We start from the raw sequence: 18329 nt of genomic DNA, 5'->3' as shown, positions 1-18329 counted from the left end.
AAAAATTTTTATGGGTAGCTGACATCTGTTTGCATAAATTAGATTATTGCTAGCCCATAAAATTTACTCAGAAAACCAGAGTCAATTTCTGTTCTTTTGTCACAGCTTATATTTGGTCACACACAAAAATAAAATAGATCTTAATTTTTAGATTAACCTTGAAACAGTATTGTGCTAGCTCCCTGGAGGGTTTTCACCTTAGGTGCAGAGTTGCTACTCAGATTTTAATCCATGGATCCTAGAAAAGCTTAAAATTTTCCAAAGCATATCCAATTTAAATGGAAAATCCAATTATTTACTTTATCAGTTTTAACAAAGTCAAGACCCTATCTTAGCAAGGTAAAACTTTTTAAGCATCTACTATACAAATTACTGCACTAGATGCAGGGAAAATAAAAAATTTAGAGAAGGCAGTGTACATATAATTCACTGGAATTTCAGATTTGAAGGCAAAGATGGTGTCATTTTTTCCATGGGGCAAAAGCAAAATAGGAAGATATGATTTTCTCACAAACTAAAATATTTACGTATAAGTGCCAACTGAAGAGGAAAAGGATCCTTACCAACTAAAAGCCCAAGTAGCACTTTACATGGTGACGGTGATATTAGAATTTAAAGGATAAGAACCTGAATGTCCAATAGGCAACTTAGATTCTTTAGCAAACATGAAATGTTCTCTCATCTGACCCGTATTTATAATCTTGTAGTCATACTAAACTATTTCTGTTTTCTCACCTTCCATACCTAATCATTTGTGATATCCTGTCAATTTTATCTCCATGGCACTTTCTACTTCTTTCCCTTCCCTTCTACCATCATTAAAGTCCTTAAAATGTTCAGTCTACACTATTGTAATAACCTCTTAATTGAGCTCCATACCCCCCTCATTTTCTGACCAATCTACCCAACTGCCAAAGTAATTTTCCAAAGATGCGAATTTCTGACCATTTTGTTCCCTATTCAAAAATGTGCAACTCCGTGTTTTCTGTAGGATAAAGTACAAATGCCTTAACCTGTCATTTAAAGATCCTTCATAATGGAGTTAGTCTTCATCCTGTTATTTTCCTCTACTTTCCTACCCAGCTGGACTACCAGTTGCTCTCTAAATCTGGGGAAACTAAGGCTGAAAGGTTATGTTACTTGCCCATGATTATAAAACTAGTAAGTGTCTGAGGATTTGAACTGGGGATGTCTTGCTCTTTGCACTGCTTCCCATAACCCACCAAGGGCCATACGTCATAATGCAAATGAAGAACAGATTTAATGTGCAAGAGAAAATTAGATGTTTAGGAAGAAGGAGTTCTGAAGATTAGAATTTTGGAAACGGCATGATTTTGTGAGCTGCTGAGTCTTAAGGAATGAACTTGTCTCTCTGTCTCTAACACAAATGTTAAGAGTCCCAGGAAGTTGGCAGGAAAGAAAAGGAGAAAAAACCAACTAAGTTCTAAAGTTGTCATAGAAAGTATTTCCAAATACTATGGAATTTCAGATATTAAATAACATGCATATGACAAGTCTAATGACCATTATCAATCAATTTGAGTAGCTGTGCAGTCTAGATTTTTGTTGCATTTATCTAAACATAGAACATCATCTTAATTTAAAATTGTATTTTTCTTTCTTTTTGTGGTGGGGCACAAGGATGACATATTTGCTACAGAAGCAATTAAGCCAAGACTTAAAACAAAAGAGAAGGAAAAGGCTTTGGAATCCAACCTTTTTGACGATAACATTGACATCTTTGCTGACCTAACTGTAAAGCCCAAAGAGAAGAAATCAAAAAAGAAAGTGGAGCCGAAGTCAATATTCGATGATGAGATGGGTGAGTGTAGGTTTCTGCAGGTAAAGAAATGTTATTGAACGTTTGTCAACATATGGGAAATCTTTGCCATGCTCTCAGTTCTGCTGTTCCTCTTTTTAGCTGAACTTTTTGTGTTTTGTGAGTGCATTTGTCTCTGGGCATTTTGTAATTACACTTTTACTTTTATAACATTCTCTTAAGTCTGAATATCAAAGACTATTGAAAGAACTGACCTGGGAAAGAAAAGTCTGTGTTAAGGATTACATATAGCGACCAGATCAGTGAAGAATTTTTTTGTAGTTTGACAATATTTGATGCTATAGGAAGTAGGATAGAATCAACCCAGAGAAGGTACCAAGAGAAAGAAATTTATTTATTTATTTATTTATTTTGCTGAGGTAGTTGGGGTTAGGTGACTTGCCCAGGGTCACACAGCTAGGACGTGTTAAGTGTCTGAGGCCAGATTTGAACTCAGGTCCTCCTGACTTCAAAGCTGGTGCTCTATCCACTCACCACCTAATTGCCCCAATCCATTAAGTCTTAAAAGAATTTTCTGACTAGAGACACAAGTTGATTTTGGGCCAGCGGTGATGCAAGTGTTGTCTTCCTACCTTTACTTCTTCACAATATGAGGCATTTTGGCTGTTGAGTTTTTAAGCTGAGCTTTCAACAGTTGTTATATTCTCATAAAACCAAAATTGATGTCTATATTTAGGACTAGAAGCAGTACGAGAATCTGAGTGTCATGACAGTGTGGGACTCTGTCCTCTTGTTTCAGGTTGCTTTCAGGAATTTGGCCCTGAAGATGATGGCAGTTTGTGGGGTATATGTTTTACTTAACTTCTCTTCTTTTTCTTTTATTTAAGATGATATTTTCTCATCTAGTGGCTTGACCAAGATGCCCAAGCCAAAAAGCCAGTCCACTCAGTCAACACCTGAAACAAGATTAGAAAACAAGGTGTCCAGTACATTTGATGACCCTCTGAATGCTCTGGGAGGCCAGTAGAGGACATATACATGCCTAAGACCATGGCAGGAGGGGGGATTTCATCGTTGTTGGATTTCTTCTTGCTTTATCATACCTTTATATTCTAACAGCTGTATCAAGAAAAGCAGATCCTGGAAAAGGTTGTTCTCTTGTTCAATGTAAACAGTATTATTTTTGCACTGGTTTTAATCATGCTTAATTAATATTAAGGAAAAAAATAGATATTCTAAAATACTTTGTTTATGTGCAGTTCAACTTTAATTAGGCTGTACAATACATGCAATGATGTACTCTATTATATGGAACATTGTTTCTTTTACTGAACAGAGACAAAAATTACTGATAGAGTTAAAATGATGAAATATAAATTGTTAAATACTATTTTTTGCATGATTATTATGTCTATTTCAGAATTTATCAGGAGCTATTCTGAGGAATAGAGGCTGAAAATTAGGAGACTGCCATGTTGCCTCCCACCTTCATGTACACTGTGATAAGGGGTCATTGGGTTTAGAAGAAAGTCTGTTTTTTTTTCAGTTCTGTTTTGGAACAGCATTAAACCTGTTCATTAGACCATCACGCTGATCCTATCTCTGGGCATGTTGACATTAATCCAACATCCCACATGAATCACTGACTGCTTGAGGTCTTTGATGCAGACCAGGATCATTCTTAATAAATCCAGACTCTTGACCAATTAATTTTTCTTGGTGTAGCACTAAGAATTAGTGCATTATTGTTCTCAGTATTAATTTATAGTGATATTTTGCAGTTAAGTGCTTTTGAATAGCACTCGAGGCAATGGATGGAGTGCTTGACTTGAAGGAAGGGGGAGCCTAAGCTGAATCCAACCTGTACTCACCCTTTCTCAACCTCAGTTTCTTCATCTGTAAAATGGAAATGATAACAGCACCTACCTCCAAGGTTGTATGAGGAACCTTAAAATGCTCTCTACACGTAGCTAATTTTCATTCCTGATCAAAGGCAGCACAAACCACCTCGGATTCTAAATGAAGAAGCACACACTTGCTCTTAAACACAATGTTTACCTTGTGCATAATTGTTCTTTTTTCTAATGCATAAAACTGTAGTGTGCTTTCTAGCTGGGGTGCCAAAATATATACTGTCCGGACTAGCTCTCTGGAGGATCTCAGGACCAGCTTGAGTCCTTGGTCTTAAGGGAGGAATGAAGGTGGCAGGGGCCATGTGGCTGGTCAAAAATGGAGTCTGTTTATTTCAAGTCCTCTCAGCCCCTAAATACCTTAGTACAATTATATCACTACAGCACACTGAGCATGTGCCAACTGTTGAACCATTATATCAACATAGCACACTGTACAAGTGCTAACTATAAGCACCCTGCTATTGATATGTAAATGTCTCTCTTTACTGTAAGTATCCCTTCCCTCAAGTACAACACTAACTTCTCAGGAAGGATGAGAGTACTACAGGGAGGTGGGGAGCCAAACCAGACATTGTCAGCAAGTTCTCTCTGGGTTGAAGGGTCTTATACCTTACCCAGAGTTCCCCCACTGTCTGCTGCCCTCTACATAAAACCAACAGAAAAGCTTCCTGATGACCTGTTTTCTCTCCAGGATCATCTAATAGATTGAATATGTAACCTGTTGGTGTTCACTGGTGGGTGCTGCTTCCCCAAATTTGACCTTCACTGGGCAGTTTCCTACCAGTTACTCTCACACTAACATAATTTCACATCTTCTAAAGCAGAGGCATGTGTTGCCAGCCATATGTGCCAGCCACAAAACTCCTGAGGGCAGGCCAAACCAGATTAAAATGTAATTGGGAAGTATTCAATAAAATAAATGATATGATAAACATAAATGATATTACATTTTTACAAACAATCAACATGCAGCCTGCAAGGATTCTCATATACAGATTAGTAGCCCTCCCTCCCCCAAAAACACCTGTTTTTATTTGAATTTGACACCACTGTTCTAAAGAAATCTAATTTCTGGGTATTTTTTTCTCTCTTTAGGATGTTCTCTAATTCCACCTTTTTGTTGTTCAGTCATGTCCTTTGGGATCCTATTTTGGGGGTTTTCTTGGCAGAAATACTGGAGGGGTTTGCCATTTCCTTCTCCGGTTCATTTTACAGATGAGGAAACTCAGGCAAAACAGAGTGAAGTGACTTGCCCAGAGTCATACAGCTAGGAAGTATCTGAAGCCATATTTGAACTTGGGAAGGTAAGTCTTCCTGACTCCATGGCTGGAGCTCTCTCCACTGCAGCTCCACGTAGCCACCCATCTTATTGTTGATTATGCTACTGTTTTGTCACTGCAGATGCTGCAGGCTTTTCTGATAGCAAGCTGCTTCTCTGTTTTGAGGGAAGGGTAATTTCTGGTATAAAATGAAAATCCCTTCTTAGCTTTATAACACATGCTCAGTCGGCCTCAACTTAAACAATTCCCTTGGCCATGAGATCACAACCTAAAGACTATTTCATTACTAGACAGATTCAGCTAGAATCTTCTTTATGTTGCTCTAAAATCTGCCATTAGTTCCTAGTTCTGCCCTCTTGGGCAAAACAGAGCAAGTCTACATACCAGATCTTCAGATCATAATTCTGCTTAGTCTGTTCTTCTCAAAAATAAATATCCCTAGTTTCTTCAATTGTATTTTATATCACATGGTTTCCATACCTGTTACCGTCCTTTGGAATAATTCTAATTTTCCAAGGACTGTTGTATTTTCCAATAACTGTTGCACTTAGAATCAAACCACAATGTTCCTGATGAGGCTTGACCAGTGTCATGCAATATATACACAAGAGTTTTATGGTTTGGCCTAATACTTGTTAGACTCTTTAGCATTATATTACTCTCTCCAACTTTAACTAAAACTCACATTCCTTTTACATGTACCATTGCTATACAGTCACTGTGTGGGTATGGGTATGTATGGGGGGGAGTGTGTTTGCTTTAACCTAAAGGAAGGCTCTTCCTTTTATTTAATTTCATCTTTGGGCCTTGTGTTCCAGACTACTTAGATAGATTTGAATCTGCCATCCGTTATGTTCATTATGCATCCTAGCTTTTGTCATCTTCAAATTGAATAAACATCCCTTCTAAGTCACAGACTCATAGACTTTCAGAGCTGAAAAATGGAATACATAGAATTCAACACCTTTATTTTATAGATGAAGAAACTAAGGCCCTAAAAAGATTAAGGACTTGCTTGAGCGAAAAGCCATATTGGACTCTTATCAGAAACTTTCCACAAATTAGACTTTTATTTTGGTCAAAGAAATCACCAATCCAAAGTTGAAACTGGTGTCTGATCAATGTTAATAAGAGCATAGAAGAAAAAGGGAAATGTCAAGTGGATGGATTTTGACTTGGGTTTCCTTCTTTCAAAGAGAACTGATATGTGTTTTTAACTTAACCTAAAGTGACAAAGTATATCAACAGTGATGACAGTGGAGAATTTCATATATCGTTCAACATTTTTTATTTTACTCAAGACTTTTGATGTTTTTCCTAAATTACAATTTGTTGCTGGAAGGAGGGAGGTCCCCAAGATACTTTTTGCTTATTTAGGCCATATCCAGGAATGAACATTATTTGGCCAGCGTCCTATCCGTTTTAAAGTTGACAGACCCCGCCCAGTCAAGAACCCAGGTTCTTAGCACAGAATTTAGCAATACCTATATGATACTGGACACCTTGTACCGTTAGGATCAGACTAAATCTTCCTGACCAGAATATTAATTTAGAACAGACATCACTGGGTACTTCCCAGATTTAAGTGTTGCACAGAGAATGAATGTCAAGAAATAAGCAATATGGATAAGAGCAACTATTCTGAGCAAATAGTTAATTGGAACAATCAGGCTAGCACAAAATAGGATTCAGAGAGGGAAAGTGAGCAAGATGTTAGGGCTGGTTTCCCATTACTGATTACTCTGAGGGCCAGGTCCATGCTGGGAGGGCAGCATGAAAACCCCTCCAGCTAAATGAAGCATTGCCTCTCAATTCTGCCATTTACTATGGCTTCCTCATCTTGATGACAGCAGTCTCACTGATCCCTGTGCATCAGTCTGCCATCATCATTTTCTTGGCATCAGAACAGGAGAGAGGATGGTTTTACATTTTGTATACAGAGTTTTTGAGGGAGCTCATACTTCATTTATGTGCTCCTCTGGGATGCAAGGCAAATGAGGTACAAAGGGTTTGAGGCTAGTTGTGCTGCAGACAATGTTTTATTGGAATTATTTAACAAGATACAATAAAAAATAGATATCATGTTGTAAAACTAAGTTAATATGCAGTTTGGCCTAACCAGTTCACTATATGTTCTTTCAATGGAAAAAGTCCAGCCTGAGCCATTAATTGAACACTGACTCTTTTTGGCAGAAAGATCTCATGATCTGTATTTCTCTGTCAATAATATGTTGCTTAAGAGCGGGTGTCTGCTAATGCCCCTTGGGAAGCATAGACATACTTCTCGACCTATACATATTTTCTGACTTTAGTAGAAGGTCTCCCAGAGTTTCTATAGAGAAAAGTTCTTCATCTTTTGGCTGATCCCAAAGATGTGTTCCAAACTATCCAAACTGGTTTTCAGATAACAGATCAGTACTGGGACCAAGCACAAAGCCTATCACATAGGTCACAGTGCCATAGTAACAAATTATAATGGGACTTCAAAAGATCAATGCAAACCTATGTTACAACTCATTACAGAATCCTTTCTACAATACCCCTACTACATATTTCACTCTCAACTTGAAGACTTCAAACCATATACAGGGAACTCACCCCTTCCAGAAGCAATTATTCCATTATTGGGAAGCTCTGATGGTGGGTAGTTTTTCCTTATATTCTACCTATCTACAGCTTCCACACTTTTACCATTTGTAGTGGAATATATGTATCTCAGATCTCTTTTCCATGTGTGATGATCTGTCTTTCAAATATTTCTAAACAGCAATAATGGCCTCCTAAGCTTTCTCCATTTCCTGTTACTGAATGTGGTTTCTAGGCCTCTTTTCATGTTGGTTGTCTCCTTGTGATACTTACTATTATCTTCTATCATTTCCAAAACATGGCACCTAGCACTGAACATGGGATTTCAGATGTGAGCACAGTGTGGCAGAACTATCCCCTTTATTCTGTATGCTGCCTTTGCTAATTAGGTTTTAGTTATTAATTCTAAATATTGACTGTTATCTCATACACACACACACAACTATGCACCTCATTCTAACAAGTCTTTATAGTTTGTATATGAATATTTGTAACATATCAAGTAAAATATATAATACAGTAGGAAAAAGACCTGGAGTAGAGTCCTGCTGCTGCTATTTACTCTTAGTGTGTTTTATAGGGATACAGGAGGTAAAGTTGGAAGGAAGGACAGACATCATCTGGTCCAAGCTCCCTCACTTTAGAGATGACCAGTGCCTTGTTCAAGTTTGGGCAGTAGAGGGGGAAAAGCTAATATGTCACAGTTCCAGAATTTAAGCTTAGCATCCCTCATGGCAAAAAATTCCACCCCTGCCATCCTATCCCTTGATAGGACCCTCCTCTTCCCCACCTGAAGCATCTCAGGATTTCTGTGCTCAGCAGAATAACCTATCACAGAGAGTTTGAGGATGGGATTAAATGGCTTTGCAAACTTTAAAGACAATGAAAATGCAAAGATACATTAGTTCAGCAAGTTACTTTTCAATTCAGTCCATAGAAGACGACTACATTCTCTCTAGAACTATTAGTAGTGAAGGTAACCTGGATTTGATGTGTGATAGGCGAGTGAGCAATGTGGGGGAAAGAGTAGTAAAAGAACCAAATGACAAAAACCTTCATAATAGGATGTCAACAAATTTTCTGGATTTTATGTTACAATGAAAAGGTTCACTAGTATAGAAAAATCATAAAATGATTGTTAAAACTAAAAGAAAGAAACCATGAGAGACCATCTGCTCTATGCTACAGCTTTATCCAAACAATCCCATTTTCCACAGGAGGCATCTGAAGCCATAAAGATTACATACAGCTAATTTGTAAAATGTAAAACACTTGAAGTAAATGATCTCTCAGGTTTTTAAAACTATATGATTTTTAACTGAATCCTCCTTTATATCAATGCAGGCCTATCTTATTTTATTGCACTTCATTTTGTTGCCCTTTGCAAGTATTGCATTTTTTAAATCAATTGGAATTTTGTGACTATCCTGCATCAGGTAAGTCTATTGGTGCCAGTTTTTCAATAGTATGTGTCACATTTTAGTAATTATCACAATACTTCAGATTTCATTATTATTATATCTATTTTACTGATCTGTGATCATAAGTCTATGATGTTACTATTATAATTATTTTGTGACACAACAAACCTTGTGCATATAAGACAGCAAAAGTAATTGATAAACATTGTGTTAGTTCTGACTACTTCACCAACTGGCCATACCCTATCTGTTTTCCTTTCCTTGGATCTATTTGTAATTATTAACTCCCTATTAATTGAAACACAAAAATACTGAAATTTGGCAAATTAATAATCCGAGAGTGGTCTCTAGATATTCAAAAAAAGAATCAAATCAATAGGTAAACTTTATTCTTGGCTTATTTTAAAATAGTGTTATTGCCACCCCATCCTTCAGTAACCACCACCACATATCAGAAAGTAGCCTTCAACATCTAGGCAAGATCCTCCATTAGCAAAAAGATTTGAACTTGATAAAGGCTTAGATGACGTTTAGCATTTTTTTGTTCAGCAATAAAATATTTTTAAATTAACAGGTATATAGGGAGTTTTAGATATAATTGTATTGTACACTTACTAGACTACAGAATAGTATAAACATAATTTTTATGTGTACTAAGAAACCAAAAAATTTGTGCGACTCAATTTATTGCAGTATTCAGTTTATTGTGGTGGTCTAGAATTGTACCTATGATATCTTAAAGGTATGCCTGTAAAGTTTATTTAAGTGTCTCTCTTTGGTTTCCCAAAAACAGGGAAGGAAAATATTCAGTGTATTATGTAAACCAGGTATGGGGCAAGTATTTTTATCTGATACAAAAATGCTGCATACAAGAGGCCCTCACTAAGCCATCACTGGCAGACTTCAGATAAAATTCTCTAATTTGTATTTATTTTTATAACAAATGTAAGCTAAACTTGTAGCAGTATTAAATACTGATATATTCCACCAATAAGTTAAGACTTATAATCTGAATGTGAAATAGTTGACAGAACTGCTCAGTTATCAGTTGTTAACTTTCAGTTCTGCACTGTCCAAAAAATTTCTAGTCCTCGTTTTCTGGCAAGTTAGGCTTAGGTTTGTACTCAAAGTTCTTCATAGTGGTTGTTTTCTCCCATTCCATTTCCTTTGCTACTGTTCAGCCCCACCCAACAGACCCAGGATCTCTAACCTTCAAATCTCTTCAGCTAACAAATTTGCCTCCAAAACTGAACACATCTATCTCAGAATCCTTGTTCAATCATCTGTGATCAAACAAAAAGACAATCAGCAGAAGAAGAGGCATCTGAAGACATAGTTTTAAGCTTAGTCAATTCTCTCTCCTTACTCTGACCCCATTCCCATGTGGGGAATAACAACTATTATGGCCAGAGTAAGGGGGAGATGTGAAGGGTAGTCATTTACCCTGTGAAAATGAAGAGCAAGTCACTCCCTTTTAAAAATCCATTGACTCATCAGCACCTTCTGCTCAGTAGTTGTTAAGGATTGCTTAGTTATCCACAGCTTTAGCCCAGTACATAACACATCATAAGCAACTAATGTTTACTGATTGGTTAAAATAGTACATATAGTGGACCAGAATCTAACAAGGAACTTAAGATATCAGAACTTTATCCAAAATGAGCTGCAGAGACTTGTTTTGAAATCATAGGAACACAAAACACTAGATAGAAGGGACTTTTTCAAATAGAAAGAACTTCTGAGGCCTTCCCTTTAATCTGGTCCCCTCTTTTGATAGATGAAACAAATCCTTAAGTTTTTGTTCAAGTTAAGACTATATTGGAAGAGGCAGAACCAGGATGATGGAAAAAGGTAGCTACTCATCTGAGCTCTCCTCCAAACCTTTCTTAAATAATTCCATAAAATAATTCCTAAAACAGCAGAACCTACAAAAGAACAGGGTGAAATGATTTTCCAGACAAAGCTCATTTCAGAGGTCAGTAGTAAAGTAATTGTGGAATACAGTCCCAGCAACCAGGAGCAGATCTTGGGAGCTACTGAATCAGCAGCTGTAGCTGCTGCTTCCAGAGTTCCCAGCCCACAGATAAGGGGGTTGAACAATTGATCGGCAATAGATTGGGGGGCAGGGTGAAAGGAGTGTCGCTTTGCTTTGCCCATACTCAGATCTTGGTCACACCCCTGGGTGGCAGTCCAAGACAAGGAGGTGGCCAGCAATGGAGCAGGGACCCTTATCTCAGTGCCAGGATAGAAAAGAGTATTTGTCAGGCCAGAGCGTACACCTCTTTAAATCATACCACCTTGGAAGAATTGAAAATGTACAGGAACCTTAGAAGTATCTCTGAAAACAGCTGTACAAACTTGAAGCTTGGGAAATGCACTCTCCAGCTTGGAATCAGAACCACACTTCAATAAAAAGTCAAAAAATAGACTGGAAAAATGAGCAAACAAATGAAAAAAAAAATTGACAGTAGAAAGTTACTGTGGTGACCAGGAAGATAAAAACACTCAGAAGAAGATAGCAAAGTCAAAGTGCAAAGCCTCCAAGAAAAAGAGGAATTGGGCTCAGTGCATAGAAGAGTGCAAAAAGGATCTTGAAAATAAAAGTAAAATGGGGAAGAGAAATGAGAATGATGCAAGAAAATGGTAAAGTTAGCTTGGAAAAGGAGACACACATACACAAATATTGAAGAAAGAAACTGCCTTTAAAAAAACTAGAATGGACCAAATGGCAAAAGAGGTACAAAAAACTAGTGAGAAGAATATTTGAAAAGCAGAAATTAGCCAAATGGAAAAAGTACAAAAGTTCGTGGGGGAAAAAAAAAATTCCTAAAAAATTAGAATTGAGTCAATGGAAGCTAATGACTTTATTAGAAGTCAAGAAACAGAATTAAAAAAATTAGAAAAGTAAAATAACTCATTGGAAAAAAACTGAACCACAAAGTAGATTCAGAGGAGATAATTTAAAAATTATTGGACTACCTGAAAGCCATGATTTAAATAAAAAAAAAAAAATCACATCATCTTTCAAGAAATTATCAAGGAAAACTGCCCTGATATTGTAGAAAATGAGGGTAAAATAGAAATTGAAAGAATCCACCCATCACTACCTGAATAAGATCCCAAAATAATAACTCCAGGAATATTGTAGCCAAATTCTAGGGTTCCTGGGTCAAGGAGAAAATATTAAAAGCAGCCAGAAAGAAATAATTTTAAATCTTATGGATCCACAGTCAGGATAACACAAGATTTAACATTTACATTAAAGTATTATTGGGCTTGGAATACGATAATTCTGAAGGGCAAATGAGTTAAGATTACTACCAAGAATCATCTTCTGAACAAGCTGACTTGAATGAAATCGGACTTTTGAGCATTCTTGAAAAGATCATAGCCAAAGAGAAAATTTGATTTTCAAGAAGAGACAAAGTTAAACTTACATTCCTATAAGGTGATACTTGTAATTCATAAAAAGTTTTCTCATCAGGTCATTTAGGAACATTTATAAACAGCATAGATGAGAGTTGGAGATGAAGGCATGATATCTAAAAAACAAGGTAGAAGGAATCCATTGGAAGAGAAGGACAGAATAGGGTAAATTACTCATACAAAAGAGGCAAGAAAAAGATTTTATAGTGAGAAGGGGGAGGGCAGTGAATGAACTTGATTCTCATCAGAATTAGCTCAAAAAAGGAACACACTCCATTGGATATAGAAATCTAGCCTGCTCTACAGGAAAGTAAGTAGGAACAGAAAATTAGACAAGGGATGGTAGTAATAGAAGGGAGAACATATTGGAAAAAGCAGAAGCAGAACACTTTTAAGGAGGGACAAGATGAAAAGGAGACAATAGAATAAATTGGTAGGAATAATATGGGAATAACATTTAAAAAACAATTTTGAAAAAAAATTTTGAAGTAATTTTCTCTGATAAAGGTCTCATTTCTTAAACAGAACTGAGTCAAATTTATAAAAATAGGAGTCATTCTTCAATTGATAAATGATCAAGAAACAGTTTTCAAATGAAGTAAAGCTATTGCTATATGAGGAAGTGCTCCAAATTGGGGGGGGAGGGGGCAGAAATCTTAGGTTCTACCTCCTTAGATTAGCTAATATGACAGGAAAAAATGACAAATGTTAAGGGGATATGGGGGAAAAAGAGCCAATGCAAGTGTGTGGAGTTATGGACTGATTTAAATTTTTTTAAAGAGCAATTTGGAACTATGCCCAAAGGGCTATAAAACTATGCATGTCCTTTGACATAGCAGTGCCACTACTATGTATCCAAAAAAAAAAGACTTAAAAAAGGGGAAAGGACATATGTGGAAATATTTATAGCAGCTCTGTTCTGGTAGCAGTGATTTGGAAATTGGGAGATTGGATGCCCATCAATTGGAAAATGGCTGAATAAATGGTGCTATGTGATTATGATGGTATACTATTGTGCTGTAAGAAATGATGAGCAGTATGCCCTTAGAAAAACCTGGACTTACATGAGCTAATGCATAATGCAAAGTGAATTGTACTGTGTATAAAGTAACAGCAATACTCTTAAGATGCTCAGCTATTGTCTGCAATACTGTGATCCAAGACAACACTGAAGAACATAGTGATGAATAATTACATCCATAACCAAAGAACTGATGGTCTCATTGAATACATATTAAAGTGAACTTTTTTCCAGGTGTTTTTTGGGGAAAGAGGGAGACTTTTCTTTCACATAATATAGAAATGTTTTGCATGACTACACTTGTATAACTTTTAATAATTTTTTAAAAACTGTTAATGTTCCTACCAAAGCTTTTAAAAAATATTATGTAACTAAACTGGTCTATTTTTGTATTTACAATCCCTTCTAAATCCTTTGAAAGAGTTCTCCTGCTAGCCATAATGGTATTAGGCATCACCTATTTTCTCATTTTTTAAAAATGTGACCATTTCAGAGTAGGTGAAACTACCTTCAGGATGTTGGGTTAGCCCAGTTTCTGACAATGTTTCCAGTTTTCTGTAATTTTTGTTAAATGGAGAATTCTTACTTCAGTAGTTTGATTTTTAAAGATTTTTTTCAACCCCAGGCAGACTTATTTAATGCCTTCTGGGTTTTGCTTACCCATCTTGGCAATTGGCATTGATCAATTCCATTTAATTAACACCAGAGTTTTGATTATTCACATTTTAAATGTTTGCTTAAGGTAGAGAAGTCAATTAATCCTGAAGGAAAATGTACTGAACTAGCCTGATTAGGTCATTTTCATTATTTTTTAATGAAATGTGATGTATTTTTTCAAAGCAGGTGAAAAATTATCCTAGATCTTGCTATGAAATGCAAAACACACACACACACACATTCTGGCACACCCTTTTAGACTTGTTTTGGCCAAGAAGGGTTATTTTGTTGGTGATAGTCGTCTCTTTAACCCAGTTTGAGCAAGTGTTCTCCCAGCAGCATGAGTGGGGTCCCTTTTCAAGTCCTTGGGATTTCTTCTTGGGATGAGCAAAGGATACATTTCATGGGTTTATGGGTCTAAAACTGAGAGAGCCATGTGGCCGAGGGCTTAAAGCCCTGAATTTGCAGTCCGGGAGATCCGAGATCCAATAGTTTGTGCCCGGTATTCAGGGTGGGTCATACTCAAACCTCAGTTTCCTCTTCTGTAAAATGATCGATCTCAACCAGGGTGGTTGTGAGGAGCAAACGAGGTCATTACTTGTAAAGCGCCCTGATAAATGCAAAAGAACCTTGCGAGTCATCTGGCCCAGTTCAAAATATGTTCTGCATGATGTCACGTGGGTCGTGAGATACTGCCTGCCTTCTCAATGGGTGGAAGAGGGGCTGGACCAATGGAGGGAATTTTAAACTGAATATTATAAAGAGAAATAGTTGCCCCTCAATTTTAGGTATGAATTAACTGAAACCCCAAAAGGTTGTTTCTTGTGCGACTACTCCCGTAACTCCCCCGGGAAGCCTCAGTGGCCGTGACAGCCTTCTAGGGCTCTCTGCCTCCCCAGCTCGGAAAGATGAGGGTCACCGGGGACAAGACGACCAGGTGACCCACCCGGCAGGGATCTCGTCTCCGACAGAAGCGAAGCCAGAAAGCCCCTGCCCAAGTCCTACCACCCACCGGCACTCAACCCCCATGGCCTTTGACCTCAGGGCGAGCGACGCCCAGTCAGGTGCCCTCTGTTGTTAGCAATGTAGGGTCAACATCCGGGCCTCGTAACCGACAACAGCCTCCGAGGTAGAATGAAGGCTCCGCCCCTCGAGCAACCGCCCGCGCTGGTCACCGAAGCCCCTCCCCATCCCGATGCTGATTGGACGATTGTGTGAGCGCGGACCCGCGATTGGTAAGGGATGTCACAAAGGGGGTAGGTGGGAGCGGGGAGTGGGCTTGAGAGTTGGCCTGGCCGGTCCCCCCTCCGGCTCCGCTCCGGGGGCGAAACCGAGAGCTGAGTGTCCGAGGGGCTGCCTCCGCCGGGGGGCCGGGCTGGATGGGGCCGGCGACTAAACCCGGGGAGCAGGTGGCCCCAGGCTGTCTCGCCGCCTCTCCCTTCTGAGGAGGAGACGAGTCCTGGGCGCCGCGGCGGGTCTGCGCAGGTGAGCGCCCCTTCCCCACCCCCTCCGCCCTGGTTCGGCCCCGTCCTCCCGGGGGAGCCCCGCCCCCGCCCTCGGCCCGCCCCGCGACGAGCGAAAGAGCACGCCCACCTCCTGCCGCCGCCGGCTCTCGTCGCGCACGCGCGGCTCAAGCCCCACCCCCCGCCTCCCTCTGAGCTCCTCCCCTTTGGGTCCTCGAGCCCCGCCCATTCTCCCGGCTGGCCCACAGAGGCTGTACCCAGCCTCTATTTGAACCCGGGTGTTGGCTCCAAGCTCCTAGTTCCTACCTTGAGAGCACCTCCCCACGGGGCTGATCTTAAAGGCATCAGGAACTATTGCAGCCATCGATTTATAGTTAGGATGGGGAAACGGAGGCCCGGAGCCTCGGCTTTCCCCCTTCATTCCTCGAGGCCGTCTGATGGTGTCCCTGCTGTGCCTCCAGGCCCCCGAGGGCTCAGGGATTCAGTCCCCGTGTTCCAGGGGCGGCTTGGATTGGGCTTCTTGTCCCTTCGGATTGCGCTCCCCAGTCACGCACCCCCTGTGCCCAAGGAAGCCGGCGTCGCCCCCCATTCTTCCCTGCTGTGATCCTGGGCACTCGGTGTACACGTGCCCCTCCCCGCGGGCGGGGTGGGGAGACCCTGGCTGCCCTCGGGCCCCTCCACTCCCGGTGTTTTTAGCATTCTTCTGGGGAACCTTGGGGATCTGGGGTTTTAGAAGAATGCTTCTCTTTCTCCCGGGCCATCCCCGGTTCCACGGCCGGGTTGACTTTGCCCCGGGTCCGCCTGCACCTTCAGCTGGGGGAAGGGGGACACTCGGTGTGGAGACAATCTCCAGCTTGCCGACAGGGACTCCTGGGCCCCGGCTGGCTTGTGCTGAGGCTGGTGGATACCCGCACATAATTGAGGGTGAGAGAGTATATTCTTGGCAAATGTGATCGAGGAAGGTTTCATAGACTTGAGACATGTTGGATCCAGTGAAGAGGTTGAAGGGCCTTTCAGACAGGAAATGATTTAGGACCAAGTTCAGTTCCATTTTGTGATTTGAAACAATGTATTTTCCCCATAGAGTGTTATAAATAATAGCCAAGCTCCTAAGCCATTTTACCCAGGACTATAGATACCCCAGCCACTTGTTTCCCTGGCAAAATGTGTTTCAGTTTGGGGCACATTTTCTCCCCTTGGGGCTAGCTGGAGTCTCAGACTCTGTCAGGGCCATCACTTGCTTGACTCTCACTAGAACTCTGTCTTCCTGGATCATTTTGTTGCTTTTACCTTAGTAGAATGTTCACATTTAAACTTCTGAGGCTGAAGATTATAGAGTCCTCAAGTGTTTATAAAGAGTTTGATACTTTGGGATTCTATTCAGCTTTGAGCTCATTTAAGCCTATGGTTTCTCCTCTGCTTTCCTTCTTTTATGTTTATGTATACTCTGCCATGAGTATAATCAGTCCCTCTAGATTTGCTATGAAAAATAATCTGGAGACCAAGATAATTGAGGTAAACATTAATTTATTTGTACTACATAGTACCCAGAACTATGGGAAGATCTACATGTTCCACCAATCAGTCCTGACCTTCAACAGACTCTCCTGTTAAACATTCTGTCCACAACCCTTTCAAAGCCCCATGATGAATGTAGGGAATCGGAGCCAAGTTGTTGCCATGCATCATGATTAGCTCAGAGTACTTGCATGTCAAGTCACCCCAGGGATCATGTCACCAGGGAATTGTTAAGGGGAAACTGGCAACTTCATCCACATCTTCTTGCTTTTAAGAAGGAAGTTTTTTTTTACCGCATGCAGTTTTCAGTTACTGAGTCACGCATTATTACCTGGCTAGAAGTAAGCTGCTTGTATACAAATATACTTTCTGCATAAATTTAACCATCCAACTGAATTTTCTGTCTGCCAACTCCCAAGTCTCCTCAACAGAAGACACACAGAATTAACTACAAATCTGAGGTCATTTATTTCAGGTAATTATCTGGAATCTGGAAATTGCTTCAGCATGACATCTGCTTGATGCAACATGACATACAGAATGGAGATTATCCATTGGGAAGGCTTGTTTTTTCTCAGCTTGCCTTCTACATCCCTGCTCCTTTTCACAGTGTTTTGTAGCTGTGCTGCCTTTATTCACCACTTTCTGCATCTTCCTTATGAACATTCATCTTTGGTGTTCATGGAGGCAGCATGCCCAGGCATTTTGCATTTCCTTGACTACTCTTCCTCTTTTTCTTTTTGATTCTTCTTTAGTTCTTCCAATCCCTGCCTGTATGACTTGAGTTTTTGTCACCCGCAAGTCAATGTAACCAACCTTGAATGAGTGTCTGCCATGTATGTGCATGACCTTAAGCTAAGTATTGAAAGAGAGAGAAATGTGAGAAACAAGCCCTGTCCACAAAGAGCTTCAGGCTATCAGAAACAGATGAAAAATAATGCATAAATAACCAGAATGCTTATTAGAACATACCAACTTTAAAAAAAAAAAAAAAAAAAAAAAAAAAAAAAAAAAGGTACTGCATGCTGTGAGAACCAAGGAGAGAGAGAAAGTGATATTGGGAGAAGGGAGGAAAGGAGAGATGGAGGGAGAAATCGAGATCACTTCTGGCCTGGGGATCAGGGAAGGTTTTATGAAAGGGTTTTGAATTTCACCTTGAAAGCTGGTCGTTTACTACAGGTGGAGATGAAAGAGGAAGAAATTAAATAGAAGTAATATGAGCAAAAACATGGAAACAAGAACATGTAGAATATTAAAAGGCAGC

The 18329-nt window shown here is 39.6% G+C and overlaps 2 protein-coding genes across 15 annotated transcripts in view; both read left to right on the top strand.

Annotated features, from left to right (window-relative positions):
• Window positions 1-3170, top strand: part of WASHC2C (WASH complex subunit 2C) — a 49833-nt gene extending 46663 nt beyond the window's left edge. For all 8 annotated transcript variants that reach the window (XM_031956720.1, XM_031956721.1, XM_031956719.1 and 5 more), the window contains 2 exons: window positions 1642-1822; window positions 2668-3170. In XM_031956720.1, the coding sequence (XP_031812580.1) occupies window positions 1642-1822; window positions 2668-2807 (321 nt within the window). In that variant the 3' untranslated portion in view covers window positions 2808-3170. The remainder of the gene's footprint in view (window positions 1-1641; window positions 1823-2667) is intronic.
• Window positions 3171-15026: 11856 nt separating this feature from the next.
• The window catches only part of ZFAND4 (zinc finger AN1-type containing 4), a 51935-nt gene continuing 48632 nt past the window's right edge, over window positions 15027-18329 (top strand). For 5 of the 7 annotated variants that reach the window (XR_004232560.1, XM_031956711.1, XM_031956715.1 and 2 more), the window contains exon 1: window positions 15317-15569. The gene's annotated coding sequence lies outside the window, so the exon portion shown is untranslated. Of the gene's footprint in view, window positions 15570-17452; window positions 17541-18329 lie in introns of those variants that run through there. The other 2 variants (XM_012541796.3, XM_031956713.1) reach the window with 2 other exon arrangements.

Source organism: Sarcophilus harrisii, chromosome 2 (assembly GCF_902635505.1).
Source record: "Sarcophilus harrisii chromosome 2, mSarHar1.11, whole genome shotgun sequence".
Classification (NCBI taxonomy): Eukaryota; Metazoa; Chordata; class Mammalia; order Dasyuromorphia; family Dasyuridae; genus Sarcophilus; species Sarcophilus harrisii.
Note: the sequence above shows the minus strand (reverse complement) of the source record. Positions and strands in the feature narration are given on the sequence as shown.